This window comes from Dendropsophus ebraccatus, chromosome 5 (assembly GCF_027789765.1).
Source record: "Dendropsophus ebraccatus isolate aDenEbr1 chromosome 5, aDenEbr1.pat, whole genome shotgun sequence".
Taxonomy (NCBI): Eukaryota; Metazoa; Chordata; class Amphibia; order Anura; family Hylidae; genus Dendropsophus; species Dendropsophus ebraccatus.
This window is the reverse complement of record NC_091458.1, coordinates 91,853,410-91,871,061: the sequence shown is the minus strand read 5'-3', so window position 1 is coordinate 91,871,061 and position 17,652 is coordinate 91,853,410. Positions and strand designations below refer to the sequence as shown.

Sequence of the window (17,652 nt, the reverse complement as noted above, 5' to 3'; positions counted from 1 at the left end):
TTTTTAACTTGTGTCTTGTCTTTATTTCTTTACTTTATAGACTTAGTAGTGGAAGTTGGGGCCTAGTGTTAGCCGGTATAAAATGGCTAACACTAACCCCCTATTATTACCCCAGTACCCAATGCCACCAGGGGTACTGGGAAGAGCCGGGTGCCAGTGGTCCCGGAGCGTCAAAATTGGCGCTCCTGGACCGGGCGGCAGCAGGCTGGTAAGATTTAGGCTGGGGAGGGCCTAAACCAATGGCTCTTCCCACCCTGGTGTTACCAGGCTGCTGTCGCTTGGTTTTTAACCCGGCTGGTTATAAAAATAGGGGGGACCCTATGCGGTTTTTTTTAAAATAAATAAATAATTTAAAAAAACCGCATAGGGTCCCCCCTATTTTTATAACCAGCCGGGTTAAAAACCAAGCGACAGCAGCCTGGTAACACCAGGGTGGGAAGAGCCATTGGTTTAGGCCCTCCCCAGCCTTCGTTGGTCAATAATTTATTTCTAATGAATCCATCATTGTGCAATACTGTCAGTGCAATACTGTCAAAAAAAAAATATATATATATATATATATATATATATACATTTATTTATATATATATATATATTTATTTTAACAGTATATTTAATTGCAAAATGATGGAATCGTTTAAATTTAATTATTGAACAATGAAAGGGACTTTATTACAACGAAAATGTGTTTTATTAATTCAATATATTAACCATGAGAGACATCGGCATTCGGCATACTGCAGAGGATCGCAAACCCCGGTAATAGCGATTCATGTAAACTGTTTCCCTGCTTTCCCAGATGCATCCAGAGGTGTTTGCATCACTTTCTTAAGATTTTATTAGTTATTTTTAGTTGAACCAGATTTCCAAGTAAATGACCGTATGTTTTGAGCCGCATGTCTATTTTTTCCCACGGCCGCAATTTCACCCGCACATTTACAGCCCCATAAAAATTACAGCCGCACACATACAGAGTGTGAACCTAGCCTTAGGCTGTAAAAAAAATGGAAAATTAAAATTTTTCAATAATATATACGTTTACATTAAAGTTTCTTATTTTCAAAAGGAACATGAGAGAAAAAGCACCCCAAAATTTGTAACGCAGGTTCTCTTTAGTACAACGGTACCCCATATGTGGGTGTAAACCACTGTTTGGGCACACAGCGGGGCTCAGAAGGGAAGGAGCGCCAATTAGCTTTTCCAATACTTTGCTGAAGGAGTTTCTGAGTGCCAGGTGCGTTTGCAGAGCCCCTGTAGTGTCAGCAGAGAGAAAAAACCCCATAAGTCACCCCATTTTGGAAAATACACCCCTCAAAGAATTCATTTTGGGGCGTTGTGAGCATTTTGAGCCCACAGGTATTACAGGAAAGTATTCAAAATTAGACAGTAAAAATAAAAAACTCAAATTTTTCCAATAACATGTTCCTTTAGTGTGAAATTTCTCAATTTCACGAGGAACAGGAAAGAAAATTCACCGCAAAATCTGTAACGCAGATTCTCCTAAATACAACGGTATTCCCAAATGTCGGCATAAACCACTGTATAGACACACAGCCAGGCTCAGAAGGGAAGGAGCGCCAATTGGCATTTTCAGTGCAGATTTTTCTGAAGACGTTTCTGAGCACCAGGTGCGTTTGCAGTGCCCCTGTAATGTCAGCAGAGAAGAACCCCCCCAAAAGTCACCCCATTTTGGAAAGTAAACCCCTCCAAGAATTCATCTTGGGGTGTGGTGAGCATTTTGACCCCACAGGTATTAGACAAAAGTATTCAAAATTGGCCAGTAAAAATGAAAAACTCGAATTTTTCCCATAATATGTTGGTTTAGTTTGACATTTCTAAATTTCACAAGGAACAGGAGGAAAAATGTACTCCAAAATCTGTAACGCAGGTTTTCCTGAGTAGAAAGGTACCCCATATGTGGGCATAAACCACTGTATGAGCACACAGCAGGGCTCAGAAGGAAGGGAGTGCCAATTTCCAGGAGCAAAACCGCAGCAAGTAATAGTTTTTAGAATAGCGCAGTAACTAAAATAAAATAGAAAAATGAGAGTACAGGTGATCTGGGGTGGTTACGGGCAACGTGGGGTGGTTACGGACAATCTGGGGAGGTCACGGACAACATGGGGTGGTTACGGACAATCCGGGGTGGTTATGGACAATCTGGGGTGGTTATGGATAAACTGAAGTGCTTATAGGTAATCTGGGGTGGGTACCTGTAATCTGGCGTGGTTACAGCAATCTGGCGTGGTTACGGGCAATCTGAAGTTGGTGTTTGGCAATTTGGGGTGGTCAGAGGCAACTTGCGGTGGTCAGAGGCAACCTGCGGTGGTCAGAGGCAACCTGCGGTGGTCAAAGGCAACCTGCGGTGGTCAGAGGCGACGTGCGGTGGTTGTTTTACGGATAAACTGAAGTGCTTATAGGTAATCTGGGGTGGGTACATGTAATTTGGGGCAGTTACAGGCAATCTGGGGTGATTACGGACAATCTGGAGGGGGCCACTGGCAATTTGGGGTGGTTGTGGTCAACGTGCGGTGGTTACGGGCAAAGTGCGGTGGTTACGGGCAACGTGCGGTGGTTACGGCCAACGTGCGGTGGTTACGTGTAATCTGGCGTGATTACGGACAACCTGAGGTGGGTACGAGCAACCTGGTGCCGTTACGGGCAACCTGGGGTGGTTACGGGTAATCTGGGGGGGGGTTAGGGGTAATTTGGGAGTAAACTGCAATTATTTTATAATAAAAAGTGTATGTTTTATTTTTTTGTATGTTTTTCACTTTTTGTACTTTACACATTCATTTTCACTATATTACTATGATTACTGTGATATTTTCTATCACAGTAATCATAGTTCAGTGACAGAGACCAAATTGGTCCCTGTCACTTAAAATTTTCAGAGATGACTGGTTCTGGAGCGCATGTGCACTTCAGAAGCAGTCATGACGCCGAGGAGGAAGGACCTCTCTGGATCAGGTGAGTATAATGGGTAGGGGGGTGACTGGGGGGGTGGGGGCTGACTTGGGGGGACGGAAACTATCACTTTTTAACCCGTCACCAATCATTTATGGTGACAGGGGATAAAAAGTGCTGATCAGCACGTGGCACAAGCGATCAGCGGTATATAGTAAATACCGCTCATCGCTTGTACCAGGACCTCACAGGGTGGTCCCCGATCACTGATTCATTTTTACTTTGCCATCGCTGTGAACAGACATAGTCTGTTCACAGCGACGGCGGCGGCTATCTTGGATCTGATGGCCCCCGGGGGAGGGGGGTTAATGATTACCTACTAGGTAGGGGGGCTGATCTGGGGTCTGAGGGACAGTTTTTTCATTTCCCCCCGCCGTGGATTCATGGTGGGGGAAGATGAAAGGCAGCGGCGGCGCTGGCAATGCCCGGTACCGGCGGCCACCGCTATAACGTTAATAGGGGGCCGTCCGGGATGTACGGGGGCCGGCCGGGACGGACCCCACACACTGCCCCAACCCCTCAGCTACCTCCGGTAGCTGGGGGGACAGGGTGGGGGTCTTCCCGGCGCCGCAGCCTTATTCTCTGCCAAAGCTGATGGCAGAGAATAAGGCCCGTTAGTGACCGCCGTATCAGCGGTCACTAAGGGGTTAAATGCCAAGATCCGGGGACGGCCCGGATCTCGGCAGTTGAGGCGGGTGCCCAGCTATCACTGACAGCCGGGGCCCGCCGGGGATGACAGGAGCGCGGCTCCTGCACCCCTGTCATCCCGAGCACGTGCCGGCACGTCCATCTGCAGGAATGGTCTGCAGATTTGGACGTGCCGGTACGTCCAAATGCGGGAAGGGGTTAATAAATTCATCCTTCTGTTATAGTCCCAGTACTGTAGCTACTATAGTTTAGCTGTTTTATTGAAATGAGTTAAGTTTCGATTCACAAATCTTAACAAGTTTGACCCAAAATTGGCAAAGCTTGCGATACAGTAATCAGTTGTTATTGCTTACTCTACAGTCATTCATACATTTGTATTACAGAGCCTCCTTCTGGAGAAATGTGCAATTATATGTAATCTATTAGAGCGGGAAAGAAGTATTTGTTAAAAGCTTTTAGTGCTATATAACAGAGGGTAAGTCCAGACTGGGGAACTAGAGATGAGCAAATCTCTGATCTCAACGAAGCAAGATCAGTGATTTGCTCATCTCTATGGGGGACCCATTTTCTATAGTGTTTGTCTGCCTACACAGGATACTATATATATATATATATATATATATATATATATATATATATATTATTTTATTTATTTTTTTTTTGTAAAGGCAAGTTTAAAAGTTTATTGACATGTTTTTCTTTTTGTTTACTCACGCATTAAATCTTGCCCGTACAATCACACGGCAGAAATTTCGAAACCGGTGCTCCCGACCGACTATGAAAAGGGGCTTGTCAAAATATGGATGATTTTCTCTTAATTCTTCTTCTTGAACTTTCCTAGTAAAAAGTACACAAGACTATCTTAGTCACCATGCCATCATTAAACTCTAAAATCCATGAACATGAAAGCACATGTACCTTTTCATCTCCGCTTGCTCCTTCTTTTCTTGGATCATTTTTATTTCACTGTCTTCTCTCTGGGCATTTCTGTACCTTACAGTATTGGAGTGCTACAGTATTCAGATAAAAATAGAATAAGGCTTGTTTTGGTTCGTGTTTGATGAGGAAACATTGACACAAAAGGAAAGAAAAAAATGAGCTTTTAAGGGGATTTCCTATGTGAAAAAAAATGATTAAATGAGTCATCATGGATCAGAAAAACATGTCAGCTTTCTAACAAAAACTATGCCATAGTCGCCTACAGGTTGTGCCTTGTATTGAAACTTAGCCCCTTATACTTTCATCAAAATCTCACATTTTACCCTCAATCAGGCTTCAAAGTGAGCATTACAAGTACAAACAGTGTACACATCCCAGGAGTAAAAAAAGCTGCCACCACTTACCGTATATGGGAGATAAGTCCCAACACTATACACTCAAAGTACTCACTGGTATCAACACCATTCAAGCAGTAAACAGGACCATTTTAATGAATATTCTATGGAGATAAATAGAGTTCTTTAAGTGACAAGCCAAAAGCATTAAAGTTTTAGGTTTTAACCTGTTGTCAACTACCCATATTAAGTAATGGGCTAGATGGGGTGTATGGAGCTCAGGAGCCATTTGTATGTCCAAATGACAGCTGCTGCAGCTGTCAGTTGTCCGATGAGCACCCTCACAATGTGACGTGATACAATGCTTTATAAATTAAAAAAAAAAAAGACATAAAAAATGTGCAGAAACTGTTGCAAAAATCAGAAACACCGAAATCTTATACTTCAAAATTCTGCATTATAAAGACCTTTGTCGCCCTCAAGGACATGAGTAGAAAGTATGCGGATTAGGTGATTATTTCTGTATGCTTAAGCATGGGTAGGATAATCCTCCTTTTCCCTAAGCAATGGGGAGGCACTTTTATGCACAACACCACTAACCCAGTGGTTTAGAAATAATAGAACATAATTGTAACCCCTTATAGAAGATTTTACGCTGACAATCATCTTTTTGTAAATTATACTACAACCAGATAAACAGATAGACACTATGGATGACCTAGCTAATTACCACAGAGGCACACATATTATTATGTGTGAAGGTATAGAGAAAGGTGTATGTGTATGTATAAGAACATCCACCAATCCTAAAAGTATCTTATAAAAACTCATTTTCTCATAAACCGCATTGTCTCACTTAAAGTGGCAGAGAATTGTAAATTACTTCTATTTAAAATAAACGCCAACTTTTCAGTACTTATCAGCTGCTGTATGTCCTGCAGGAAGTGGTGTTGTCTTTGCAGTCTGACACAGTGCTCTCTGCTGCCATCTCTGTCTATGGCAGGAAATGCCCAGAGCAGAAGAGGTTCTCTATAGGGATTTGCTGCTGCTCTGGACAGAGGTGGCAACGGAAAGCACTGTGTCAGACTGGAATACCACGCTTCCTGTAGAGCATACAGCAGCAGAAGATTTTTGATTTTTTTTCCAAACTGAATTAATTTGTAAATCTGTTTCTTTAAATCTCCGGAATGCCCCTTCAAATACATGCAAGCTCCACAGCTAAAAGATGTTGTAGGTATCAAAAATGAAGGGCCATTTCCATTACTATTTGCACTCCTAGGAGTTAATAGTATTTTGATAACCCAAATGAACTGCAAAGCACAGCACTAAAAGAATTGTAAGGTGCCTATGCAGGATTACAGTCCATGCTAATAAAGACATTTAGCCTTATATACGTATATCTTTTGTATTACAAATAAATAACATGTATAGCAAGAATTTTACATGTTCCAACTGTGTTTATTTTTATAACACAGACTGGATTACTACACATAGTATTTTGGTGATTATTCTGTCCTCATTTTGGTGCAACTCTTCTTTTTGCTAAGAATACTAACCAAAATGGTGGCTAAGTTGAGGCCCAAATACTAACCATAATACTATGTATAAACCCAGTCTATAACACGGGCCAAAAATATTTTTAAGGGTACAAACACACACACCGTATACGCAGCAGATCTGCAGCAGATTTGATGGTGCAGATTTGATGCTGTGTTCAGTTATTTAGATCTAATCTGCTGCGTATCTGCTGCGTATTGCAGCAGAAAATATGCTGCGTATATGGTGTGTGTGCTTGGACCCTAAAATACACCCTAAATGACTAATTTAACAGCACCTTCTTTTAACCCTTTAAGGACGGAGCCAGTTTTCATTTTTGCGTTTTCGTTTTTTCCTCCTCATGTGTAAAAGGCCACTGCGCTTGCATATTTCCCCCTACAGACCCACATAAGCCCTAACTTTTTGAGACACCAATTATACTTTGAAAATACAGACTTAATTTTTCTATAAAATATGCTGAAAAAAATTATATGTGCAGTGAAATTTGGAAAAAAAAGGTGCAATTCCTTTTGTTTCAAGGGGTTTCGTATTTACACAGTTCGCCCTGTAGTAAAATTGACATCTATTGTTGTATGATTACAACGGTATGTAACTTGTATAACTTTGATATTATTTGATGGCTTTTAAAAAATGTAAACCTTTTAAAAAAACTAAACGTGTTTAAATCGCTCTATTCCCTCTCTGATCACCCTTAACGGCCGCATGACGGGTATTAGGGGTTAAAGTGGCTTCACACTGCTCTTAAATTCTGGAACAACAGCAATAAAAATGTCAACTTCAGGGGCTGCTGAAGTTGGATAAAGCTCTAAGTTTGTCTGGAAAACATGTATACAGCCAATGACTACATCCATGTTTTCAACATAGCCTTAAGGCTTTATCCAACTTCAGCGGCCCCTGCTAATCAAGTGGCTAACGCTCGAGGTTCGCTCATCTCTAATCCTTACTTAACCCCCTCGGGGCCACATTGTTCAGTATGGCACCCGAAAAGTTGTGTGTGAATCTGATGCATTCTCACTTAACCTTGTGGCAAGATGCTGCATACTGTAAGGCACAGAACACCTGTCAAAATGATGAGTGTTCTGCTCCTGCCTTTTTTTTTTGTCTCCCCTTTTGTTTTTTAGATATCGGTATCCAGAGGATTACGTTGGATTCGGCGGACTATGTCGGTTTTGCATGGCCGCGGGGGTCCCGATCACTCAGTAACAGAAGCTTGTTCTGTCACTGAGTACCTTAAATGCTGCGATTGCTATAGATGGCGGCGTTTAAGAGGTTAATAATAAGCAGCTGCCTCTCATTACCTCCGGCCTCAGACACACTGATGTGTGCGGGAACACTCTCAGTGCAGCGGTCCCGCACACATCAGTAAGAACTTCAGTCATGGAGCATATGCAGTAGGAACGTATATACACATATTACACATAGGGTTTGAGCAGCTGAAGGACATGTATAATTCTTGGGTTAAAGCGACTCTTTACCCACAATCTGACCCCCCAAACCACTTGTACCTTCGGATAGCTGCTTTTAATCCCAGATCTGTCCTGTGGTCCGTTCGGCAGGTGATGCAGTTATTGTCCTAAAAAAATACTTTTAAACTTGAAGCACGTGCCAAACGGGAGTATCTGTGCCCTAACTTTGCACCACCCCTCCGTCCCTCCTCCCCACCCTCTCCATCATTAGGAATGCCACTGAAACATTTTCTCCATGCTGAACATTGCACAGGTCCTTAGCGATCCAGCCCATGTGCCGGACTGCCACAAGTGGGGAATAGGAGGCAATCTGCCTGGAGCATTCCTAATGATTAATGATGAGGACGGGGAGGAGGGACAGAGAGGTTGTGCAAAGTTAGGGCACAGATACTCCCGTTTGGCACGGGCTTCAAGTTTTAAAGTTTTTTTTAGGACAATAACTGCATCACCTGCCGAACGGACCACAGGACAGATCTTGGATTAAAAGCAGCTATCCGAAGGTACAAGTGGTTTGGGGGGGGGGGGGGGGGGGGGTCAGATTGTGGGTACAGAGTCACTTTAAAGCACAGATTTTAGTATCTGTAAGTGGCTGATGCATATTGTTTGACCGAGGAAAGACATAGATTTTATAATTTTATTCATGAGTTGACAAAATTTATGACATGGCAGGAGACGAGGTGGAACAAAAAAATTTTATTGTGATTTTAATTGTAAAGTAAAAGTCATGAACATATTGTTTGTGAATAAGATGTATAACTGTTAAATTTATGAAAAATTCATAATGTTATATTATAAAAGAAACATAAATAAATGAATAAGGTACATATCCCCCTATGTAACAGAGACAGCGATCAGCCAACAAGTGCGTAAATATTCACTTGGCTGATCACTGTCTTTGATCATATCAAAGGAGAAATTAGGCGTTTTCTAAAAGCTGTAGACCTGCGGGGGAAGGGGGGCGGAATTGATTAACTATTAATCTCTCCCCGTGCCCGTGGGACCCCCGCCGGAAGTCATTTTAGAAGTCAAATGCCTGTCCCAGCTGATGGACTGGTCGCTCACCAAATCAATGACTGGAGCGGTGTCCCGCTCCAGTCACTCACTGCCTGAGTAGCGAGTCCATCAGCCAGATTGTGACGTGGACACCCCAGTGATTCCGGAGACCGGCGGGGGTCCCGCGGCTTACCACGGACATGGGGAGAGGTAAGTTGTTACTTTTAGAAAACGTCAGACTTCTCCTTTAAAGCAAGCAGATGCATGAATCGATGATCGATGTTTGTGCAGCCCTAGCCTTGTGATTATGAAGTTGTAGAAGGTTACAGGTCAGCCTTAGAGTTTTAGCTGCAGAAGTCTATGTGAACATGGCCTTATTTTCAGTTTTCTTTTAGCTCTGTACTAGCTGCTATGATGCACATTAAAAGGTCAATACCTGATAATAAACACTTTGAAATAATAGTAAAGAGTTACTCCCCACAGTAGTACAGTCATAACAATCCCAGCGTATCACAATGCAAGGATATGATATTATATGCCTAATAAATACTGTAAAGACCTAGGAAAGGGTTACTGCACTAAGTGACAAAATGACAGTAAAAAAATGATTTCACAGCTACAGACTAAGAACCAAGTTATGTCATAGCACAAAGATAATAAACACAGTATGACAATAAGTCAATAAAATATACACAGTAATGTCACAGTATAAATATTATAAATACTAGTATTCCTTTATGTGGCAACATAGACCATTCAGAGCACACCTCTGCATCCATATATTTCTTCCCCAATAATAAAGCAATGACAGAAGTCACAAAATGTTGCATGGCAGTATGAACAAAATAATGTGTGCATGGGTATAGATGGCCAAAACTAGAAAAGAAATTGTACTCATCAACAAACATCAAATGTGCAAAATGTACATCGACTAACACAACAATGTATCATATCAACAAATGGACAATGATGGAACTCACATCTTGTGTTAGTGTTTCCAGAGATTTCCCCCTGCTGATTCTTTGACTGTTTGAGCCATGTCTTAGTGACCTACGACAATCAACAAAATTGTATTGAATAACACTAAAGGGATACAAATTTGATCAAGCCTTGACTTGCAACCATGGACAATGTCTGAAAAAAGAAACAATGAATGGGGCTCAAGGCTAAGTGAGGCATTTCAAAAGCAAGTCACTTATAAAAGCTGGGGGGTTAGAGGCTTACGTCCTTGTAAAATAATGTATAATCTGCTTGAACAAAGAAAACAATCTTTTCTTTGATCTTTAAATTGATAGTCCTGTTGCATGTGAATAGAGTGACATTTATAATAACAAGTTTTACAACACTAGATTTAATGGGAGGTAATGTAGTAGTTATATTGGGTTCTGCAATATTGTGACGGATAAAAATGAATCAGAAAATGTTCTATTTTCTTTAGGTAGATGGGGAAAAAAAGGAAGTCTGCTAGATTCTTGCTAAAGTTACCTTCTTTCTTGGCGTATATGATGTTGCACACTAAGGATTGATCTTTCCTTGGCAGGCTGCCCTTCAAAAGAGCCACTCAGCATGCGCTGCCTTGTGCATGCTCTGAAAGAAATGATTTGCAAAGGAAAATAAATTAGACTGTAAAACATAAAAAGACACAGACTCAGTAGTTGGATAGAATATATTACAAATGGAAACATATACTTTATGTCAGATGGGTCACGAAAATATACAGCACCAAAAATGGAGATGGGATAGGTTTCTTTTTCTTTGTATTTCCTTTTTTATATTTCTAAGTATGGGCTGAACAGTTTTATTAAGCCATGGAAAAGTTAGGTAACTTAAATAGAAAGGGGGTAAAAAACTATACATTTATAAAATAAAAACTAAACCTTCTTTAGCAGAAATCCCTATTGTATACATTTTATGGAACATATACAGTATGTGACATTCCATGGTTCTAAATAAACTCTATTTTAATGTATTTATATTGTATTTTAACAATGTAATATTACAGGGTCTGTCATAAACAAACAAAAAAAATGCCTTGTCATTATGCCTTATAAAAATGGTCCCTGCTCTGCTATCCCTTAATGTATTTCATGGTCAACCATTTTTTTTAAAGCATAAGAAAAAAAATACTCCATGACATGGAAAATGTATGGGCATCTGAAGCTTCTATGAGTATTCTTAACCACTTAACAGCCTCAATAGAATTAGAATAACCCCCCCCCCCCCTAAAATGTCACTTATTTATTGTAGATTTTAAATACACATCTCAGGTAAATGTACTTTGTACATGACACAGGGCCTTAAAGCGTACACTGTAGAAAAAGCCGGTGCTGGAAGTTTGAGTTGTCAGGAAATGCCCTAGGCCATGGTGGGTTCCGTTCAACAGCCTTATTAAGTTTTAATAGGGCTTGTGCAAGGAACTCACCAGGATGTGGGAACTTTCAATGGCCACCTGAAGTTCCAGCATCATACCCCTCATGCAGCCGTTAAGGGTAAACAGAGAGGGCTCCCGGCGTGAGCCCTCTCTGCAGCCTGCGGTCCCCGGTTGCTATGTGCAGCCAGGGACCGCGGGTATTAGCCGGCGTGGTCCGATCGCAGCGGCCGGCTAATTAACTATTCAAATACAGCTGTCAAACCTGACAGCTGCATTTGGATAGTATATGTGGCCTCTTTCCCTGGTGTCTAGTGGGGGATCTCCCCCCCGCGATGCGATCGCGGAGGGGAGATCCGCTGTAATGAGCCGGCCAGGGCTCAGCGTCGGAATGATGCTGATCCAGGCTCGGCAATCTATTTAGATGGTCTGCAGCAGACCATTATAATAGAGCACCGATCTGATGGATCATTGCTCTATTATATACACAGCATTTAATTCAATGGGAGATCAGTGCTGTGTATATAGAAGTCCCCCAGGGGGCTTCATATTACTGTATGTGAAAATAAAAAAGTGTTTTTATTAATAAAAAATCCCCTCCCCTAATAAAAGTTTGAATCGCCCCTCTTTTCCCATTTTATAAATAAAAATAAATAAATAAACATGTTTGGTATCACCGCGTGCGTAATTTCCCAAAATATTAATTTATCACATTCCTGATCTCACACGGTAACAGCGTAAGCGCAAAAAAATCTCAAAGTGCAAAATTGCGCATTTTTGGTCACATCAAATCCAGAAAAATTGCAATAAAAAGCGATCAGAAAGTCGCATATGCGCAATCAAGGTACCGATAGAAAGAAAACACAGCCCCATAGACCAAAGGATAAAAGCACTATAAGCATGGGAATAGAGCGATTTTAAGGAACATATATTTGTTAACAATGGTTTAATTTTTTTACAAGTCATCAAATTAAATAAAAGTTATACATGTTACATATCATTGTAATCGTAACAACTTGTGGAACATATATAACATGTCAGAATTTTCCATAGGACACACCGCGTAAAAACAAAGCCCGCCCAAAGAAAAAGAATTGCGTTTTTTTTTTTCAATTTCACCGCGCATATAATTTTTTTCTGATTTTGCAGCATATTGTATGGAAAAATTCAGCCTGTCATTGCAAATTACAATTAGTGACGCAAAAAATAAGGGCTCATGTGGGTCTGTAGGTGTAAAAATGCAAGTGCTATTGCCTTTTAAGCACAAGGAGGAAAAAAAGAAAAAGCAAAAAACGAAAATTAGCTCGGTCGTGAAGGGGTTAAGCTATGTTTAACACCTTAGTCATAAAACTAGTTTTAGTTTTGGGAAAAGGTTAAAAAAAACTTCCAGGGATAATAATCTCTGAACTTATGAGACCTTGTATTATGCAGGATAAGTTGTAGCTTTTATAGGAATCATTTGTTGTACATATATTGTACTGAATAATTTTATGCAAAAAATTAGGACAATAACTACATCACCTGCCGAACGGACCCCAGGACAGATCTTGGATTAAAAGCAGCTATCCGAAGGTACAAGTGGTTGGGGGGGGGGGGGGGGGAGGTGAGATTGTGGGTACAGAGTCGCTTTAAGGCTTAGGTCAGGTTTAAGTTGAAACTTCGGGCAGACAAAGCTGTTTCATGTAAAAGCCATATTCTAACTTAATGGGGGTTGTGCGCGAAACTTGCTGAAGCATGGGCCATTTCCTTAGCTTTTGGAGCCTGGCCTCAAAAACGTAATGACGGGACGTAATTTAGCCTCTTGCTACCCTAGCCTCAGTCAGAGGGACACCAGCTATCCTGGCTGGAGTTTGGTCAACTGACTTTGTATGTTAGCACACTTCACTAGAGCGACTTATTTTCACACACTTTCTGCCTGTCAGTGGTCTACCAGATGCCTAGACAACCCCCACTCGAGCTCTATTCTTGACAAATGGGAAGCAGACCTCAATACCTCATTTGAAAAAGAATCAGTCTAAAAGATATGTCAATTGTCCCATGGCATCTCCATGGCCTCTAAGGCCAAAAAGAAAAAATATAAAATATTACTAAGATGGTATTACTGCCCTAGCACTTTACACAGAATGTTTCAATCACGAATTATCAGACCACTGTTGGCGCTGCCTTTTTGAGACGGGAGAGATATTGCATATTTGGTGGGCTTGCCCAGGCATACATGATTTTCGGGATAAGATTTTAGCATACTCTGGAAAGACCGTTATCAACACTCCCCAAATAACATTCCTTTCCAAAATCCCTGGATCTGTTGCTACTCTTAAGAAAAAGATTTTATGTAATTTCTTGACGGGTGCTCAGATGGTGATTCCCCTCCATTGGAAAACCCCCAAATCTAGCATTGCTGAATGGATAGGGGAAATCAGGGAAATCGTACAAATGGAAGAGATTATTGCAGAGTCACACAATTGGTCTGACAAATTCAATAAAATCTGTTTGCCATGGCACCTGTTTATGAACTCTGAGGAGTTTCTTTCAATCGTTTGATAGGCTTTGGGCTGGAATTTCCTGGAGTCTAGTCAGTATGACTTTAATCTTTCTTCCTGTTTTTTTTTGTCTCTCTGGTGTAGTCCGCTAGGAAATCTATCTTTCCCTCTCCTTTCCTCATCTCACGTTATCCGTCTCTCTCTCTCTTTTCCTCTCCCCTTTTCTTTAGCTGTTAAAAGTTTTCTGCGACCCTGAATATTGCTTGTTCTTGCACATTTGCATTGTTATGCCATGCATTGTTATGGAACTTCTGTATACATACATACAATTTTTCCTTGTTTAAAATATTACTTTTAAAAGTTATGACATCTCGCAAGTATACCATACTACGGACATAGGTGGAAGTTTTATTTTGTATTTGGTACTGTTGTATCCTTTATGACTGATGTCAATACAATTCTGATTACATATAAACTAAAAACATTAAAATATTTAATACTTCTACCCATCATCATTGTTACCTCAGGATTTTATTTACTGCTGTTTCTTTTTCAAGGAGATTTCTTGCTCTGATACTAAAAACTGACTTGCGTAGCTGCAAAAAAACAAACAAACAAATGATTAATCAGCACTTTTCAATTATAGAAAATTTCTTGATTTTAGTAGCTTCTTGTAACTAAAATTAATGAAGACAGATCTGCGAACATGCCAAACAACAAGAAGTGTGAAATATCAACATACTCACATTACATCTGTAAAATCTAATTGGTATTCACAGTTTATAGAAAGCACCACTTATAATCTGATTATGCAGGTGTGAACTGATACATTATTAAATTATATGATAACAAGCAATCAAGTGCATACATATGTTATTCAGCACTTTTCTATCCACAGGGCAAACTGTGCAGCTGTCCAGACTTCTTTGTAAAGGCTTGATATCAGGAAAGTATTGACATAAGGGGTTCAGCAACATAGAGGTCTGTTGTCTCACAATCAGGAGAAGCAGCCATACCAAAAAGAAACAAAAAATGTCTGCCAATATATACCACTAGGAGGAGCTTCCTGGATTCACACAGTGTAGGCCTTATTCACAAGTTCTGTAATTGTGTCCACAATTGCGGATCCGCAAAAATGATTGCTCGTAGTTTTCAATGTATTCACATGATCAGTAGATTACAAGTACGCAATCTGATCCACAAAAAACATCTTATTTTAAAATAACAGATGTTATTGCAAAATAACAGACAGTATTTGACCTCAAAATGCCAGATGTCCAAAAAGACGGCCATTGAACGGCCAAAAAAAGACGTTGTATGAACCTAGCCTTACACAGCATGGATGAAGGCAGGAGATATCAGCACAGAACTGTGTACAGTATGTTCACTTGTTGTTTGATGTGATGTTGTCACTTTCTGATTATAGAGGACCTGAACAGAGATGTACCTGAATACTACATGGTTTATGTTAAAAATAAAATATGGGAACATAGCCTTTCAGCACTTTGGTCGGTACGATTACAATGATATACAACTTGCATAAATTTTATTTTATTTGATAGCTTTTAAAAAATTAAAACCTTTTTAAAAAAACGAAAAGTTCCTTAAAATTGCTGTATTCCCGTCCTTATAATGCTTTTATCCTTAGTTCTATGGGGCTGTGATGTGTGTTTTCTATTGGTACCTTAATTGCGTATATTCAACTTTTTGATCACTTTTTATCACAATTTTTCTGGATTTGATGCAGTCAAAAATGTGCAATTTCACACTTTGGAAATTTTTCCGCTTACGCCATTTACTGTGCGAGATCACAAATGTGATAATTTAATAGTTCAGGCGATTACGCACACAACAATACCAAATATGATTCTTTCTTTCTTTATTTTTAGTTATAAAATGGGAAAAGGGGGGTAATTCAGACTTTTATAAGGGATGGGGATTTTTTTGCGTCATTCCAATGCCAAGTCCCTGCCTGTACAATGGATCCCGTTTCCATAATCGCATCGTTAGAAGGGGATCCGGCCACTTGACCACCAGGGATGGGACTATAATGGAAATTTAAATGCAACTTTCATCTCTGTCAGCTTCATTTAAGTGTCCTAATAGCTCCGGTCCCGAACTGCAGAAATAAACCGGGATCGCGGCGGTTCAGAGCTGGTTCATGTCCTTCTGCAGGAAGGGGTTAAATAATTATTTTTCATTTTATTTTATTAAATAGGTATGTAATACAATAGAAAAACAGAACTTTATATTTGACACAGAAACCTTTGTTTGCAATTAGGGAATGTGCACACTACGGGAACCGTGCAGATAACTTCCAGTGGATTCTGCCGCTCGCTCCCCTTACGCTCCTGCTTGAAGTTTTACGCGTCCCATAGGCTCAATTCTATGCCTAGGCAGAGTTGGCTGTTGGCTGAGTGGAACTTAAAGCAGGAGCGTACCCGGAATGCGCTGGAAGCTATCCACGGGGATTCCGTATTGTGGACATACCCTTACAGGGCAGACGTTACTAAAGCTAACCTTTCAGACTTTGGTCCCAGCTCCCTTCAGGTCATCGCCCAGGTCCTTCCATGTTGTTTTGGGCTAATTCCGGACCTTTTTCAGAATCATGCTTACCCCACTAGGTGAGATCTAGCATAGAGTATCAGACCAAGGAAGATTGACAAACATTTTTTGTTTCTTCCATTTTCAAATAATTGTGCCTTGCTGTGCCAGTTGATGCCTTTTCAACAAGCTGCTTGCCTATTATCCTGTAGTCCATCTTAGCCTTGTGCAGGTCTACAGTTTTGTCCCTAGTGTCCTTAGACAGCTTTTTGGTCTTTGCCATGGAGGAAACTTTAGAGTGTGATTGATTGAGTGAGGGGACAGGTGTTTTTATACAGTTAAAACAGGCTCAACAGGAGTTCAAACATGTGCAATTAATACAAGTAATGAGTGCAGAGCTGGAGGGCTTCTTAAAAAAAACTAATAGGTCTGTGACAGCCAGAATTCTTGCTGATTGGTAGGTGATCAAATACGTATTTCATGCAATAAAATGCTAATTAATTTAAAGCGAATGTACATCACTTTAAGTTTGTACATGAATGGATCGGTGATGGTGTGGGGATGTCAGTGCCGTAGTTCTTTTTTTGAACTGGTGCACAGTTCCCGCGCACAGTGCCAGTCTATTCCAGAGCACCAGCCCAGCATGAAGCATCGGGGGATCTCTCCTCCCCTCTTTGGCGCGGCTCCATTAATTCAAAAAGAGCAGTGTCCAGGTGGGGGGGCACACTTTGAGGCAACCTGGCAGGGACAGTGTGCATGGGACAGCATCAGGGCAGCACTTGTCTCTGTGTCACTTGTGTGTACTCTGACCTGTCCTGACAATGAATGTTTTTTTCCTCTTAAAAAATTGTGGCACATGATTTGGAAAATTGGCTCAGGGCTCTAGCACCAAAATGTTGGCACACAAACTGAACTAAAACAATCAGTTTCCAACAATACATTCCCACCAAAGTGTTTTTGTGCTCTTCTGGCAAATAAGGCTATGCTGCCTTTACAGAGGGCAGCATAGCGGGATGACAAAGCCACTTGAAGCAGCTTTGACATTATGTTTTCTGCACATTCCATTTTCTCGAGTTGTGGATCACCATGACCTGTTTTAAATGATGGCGAAAAACAAATGTCTGTATAATTCACATATCTCAATTAGTTCTTAACGTTTGTATGGAAAAAAGGGTTTTGCTGTAAACAAGCTAAATGGACTCTGAAGAGTCTCTAAGTATGACAGAAAGGTCAGGTGTATTTAAATCTCTGTTATCAATCGTTTACTAATTGCATACTGAACTTTCAGATCCATGGTTACCGAGACATCATTTAGTAGGTTTACCTCTGACTCACAAGAATGAGTGGGAAGACTG

At 40.7% G+C, this 17,652-nt stretch overlaps 1 protein-coding gene across 1 annotated transcript in view; it reads right to left on the bottom strand.

Moving 5' to 3' along the window:
* The window catches only part of NALCN (sodium leak channel, non-selective), a 420,693-nt gene that overhangs the window by 77,474 nt on the left and 325,567 nt on the right, over positions 1-17,652 (bottom strand). Inside the window, exons 19-23 of the mRNA XM_069970713.1 lie at positions 14,276-14,349; positions 10,391-10,492; positions 9,886-9,955; positions 4,534-4,625; positions 4,330-4,452 (exon numbers count right to left, since the gene is read on the bottom strand). Coding sequence (XP_069826814.1) covers positions 4,330-4,452; positions 4,534-4,625; positions 9,886-9,955; positions 10,391-10,492; positions 14,276-14,349 — 461 coding nt within the window. The remainder of the gene's footprint in view (positions 1-4,329; positions 4,453-4,533; positions 4,626-9,885; positions 9,956-10,390; positions 10,493-14,275; positions 14,350-17,652) is intronic.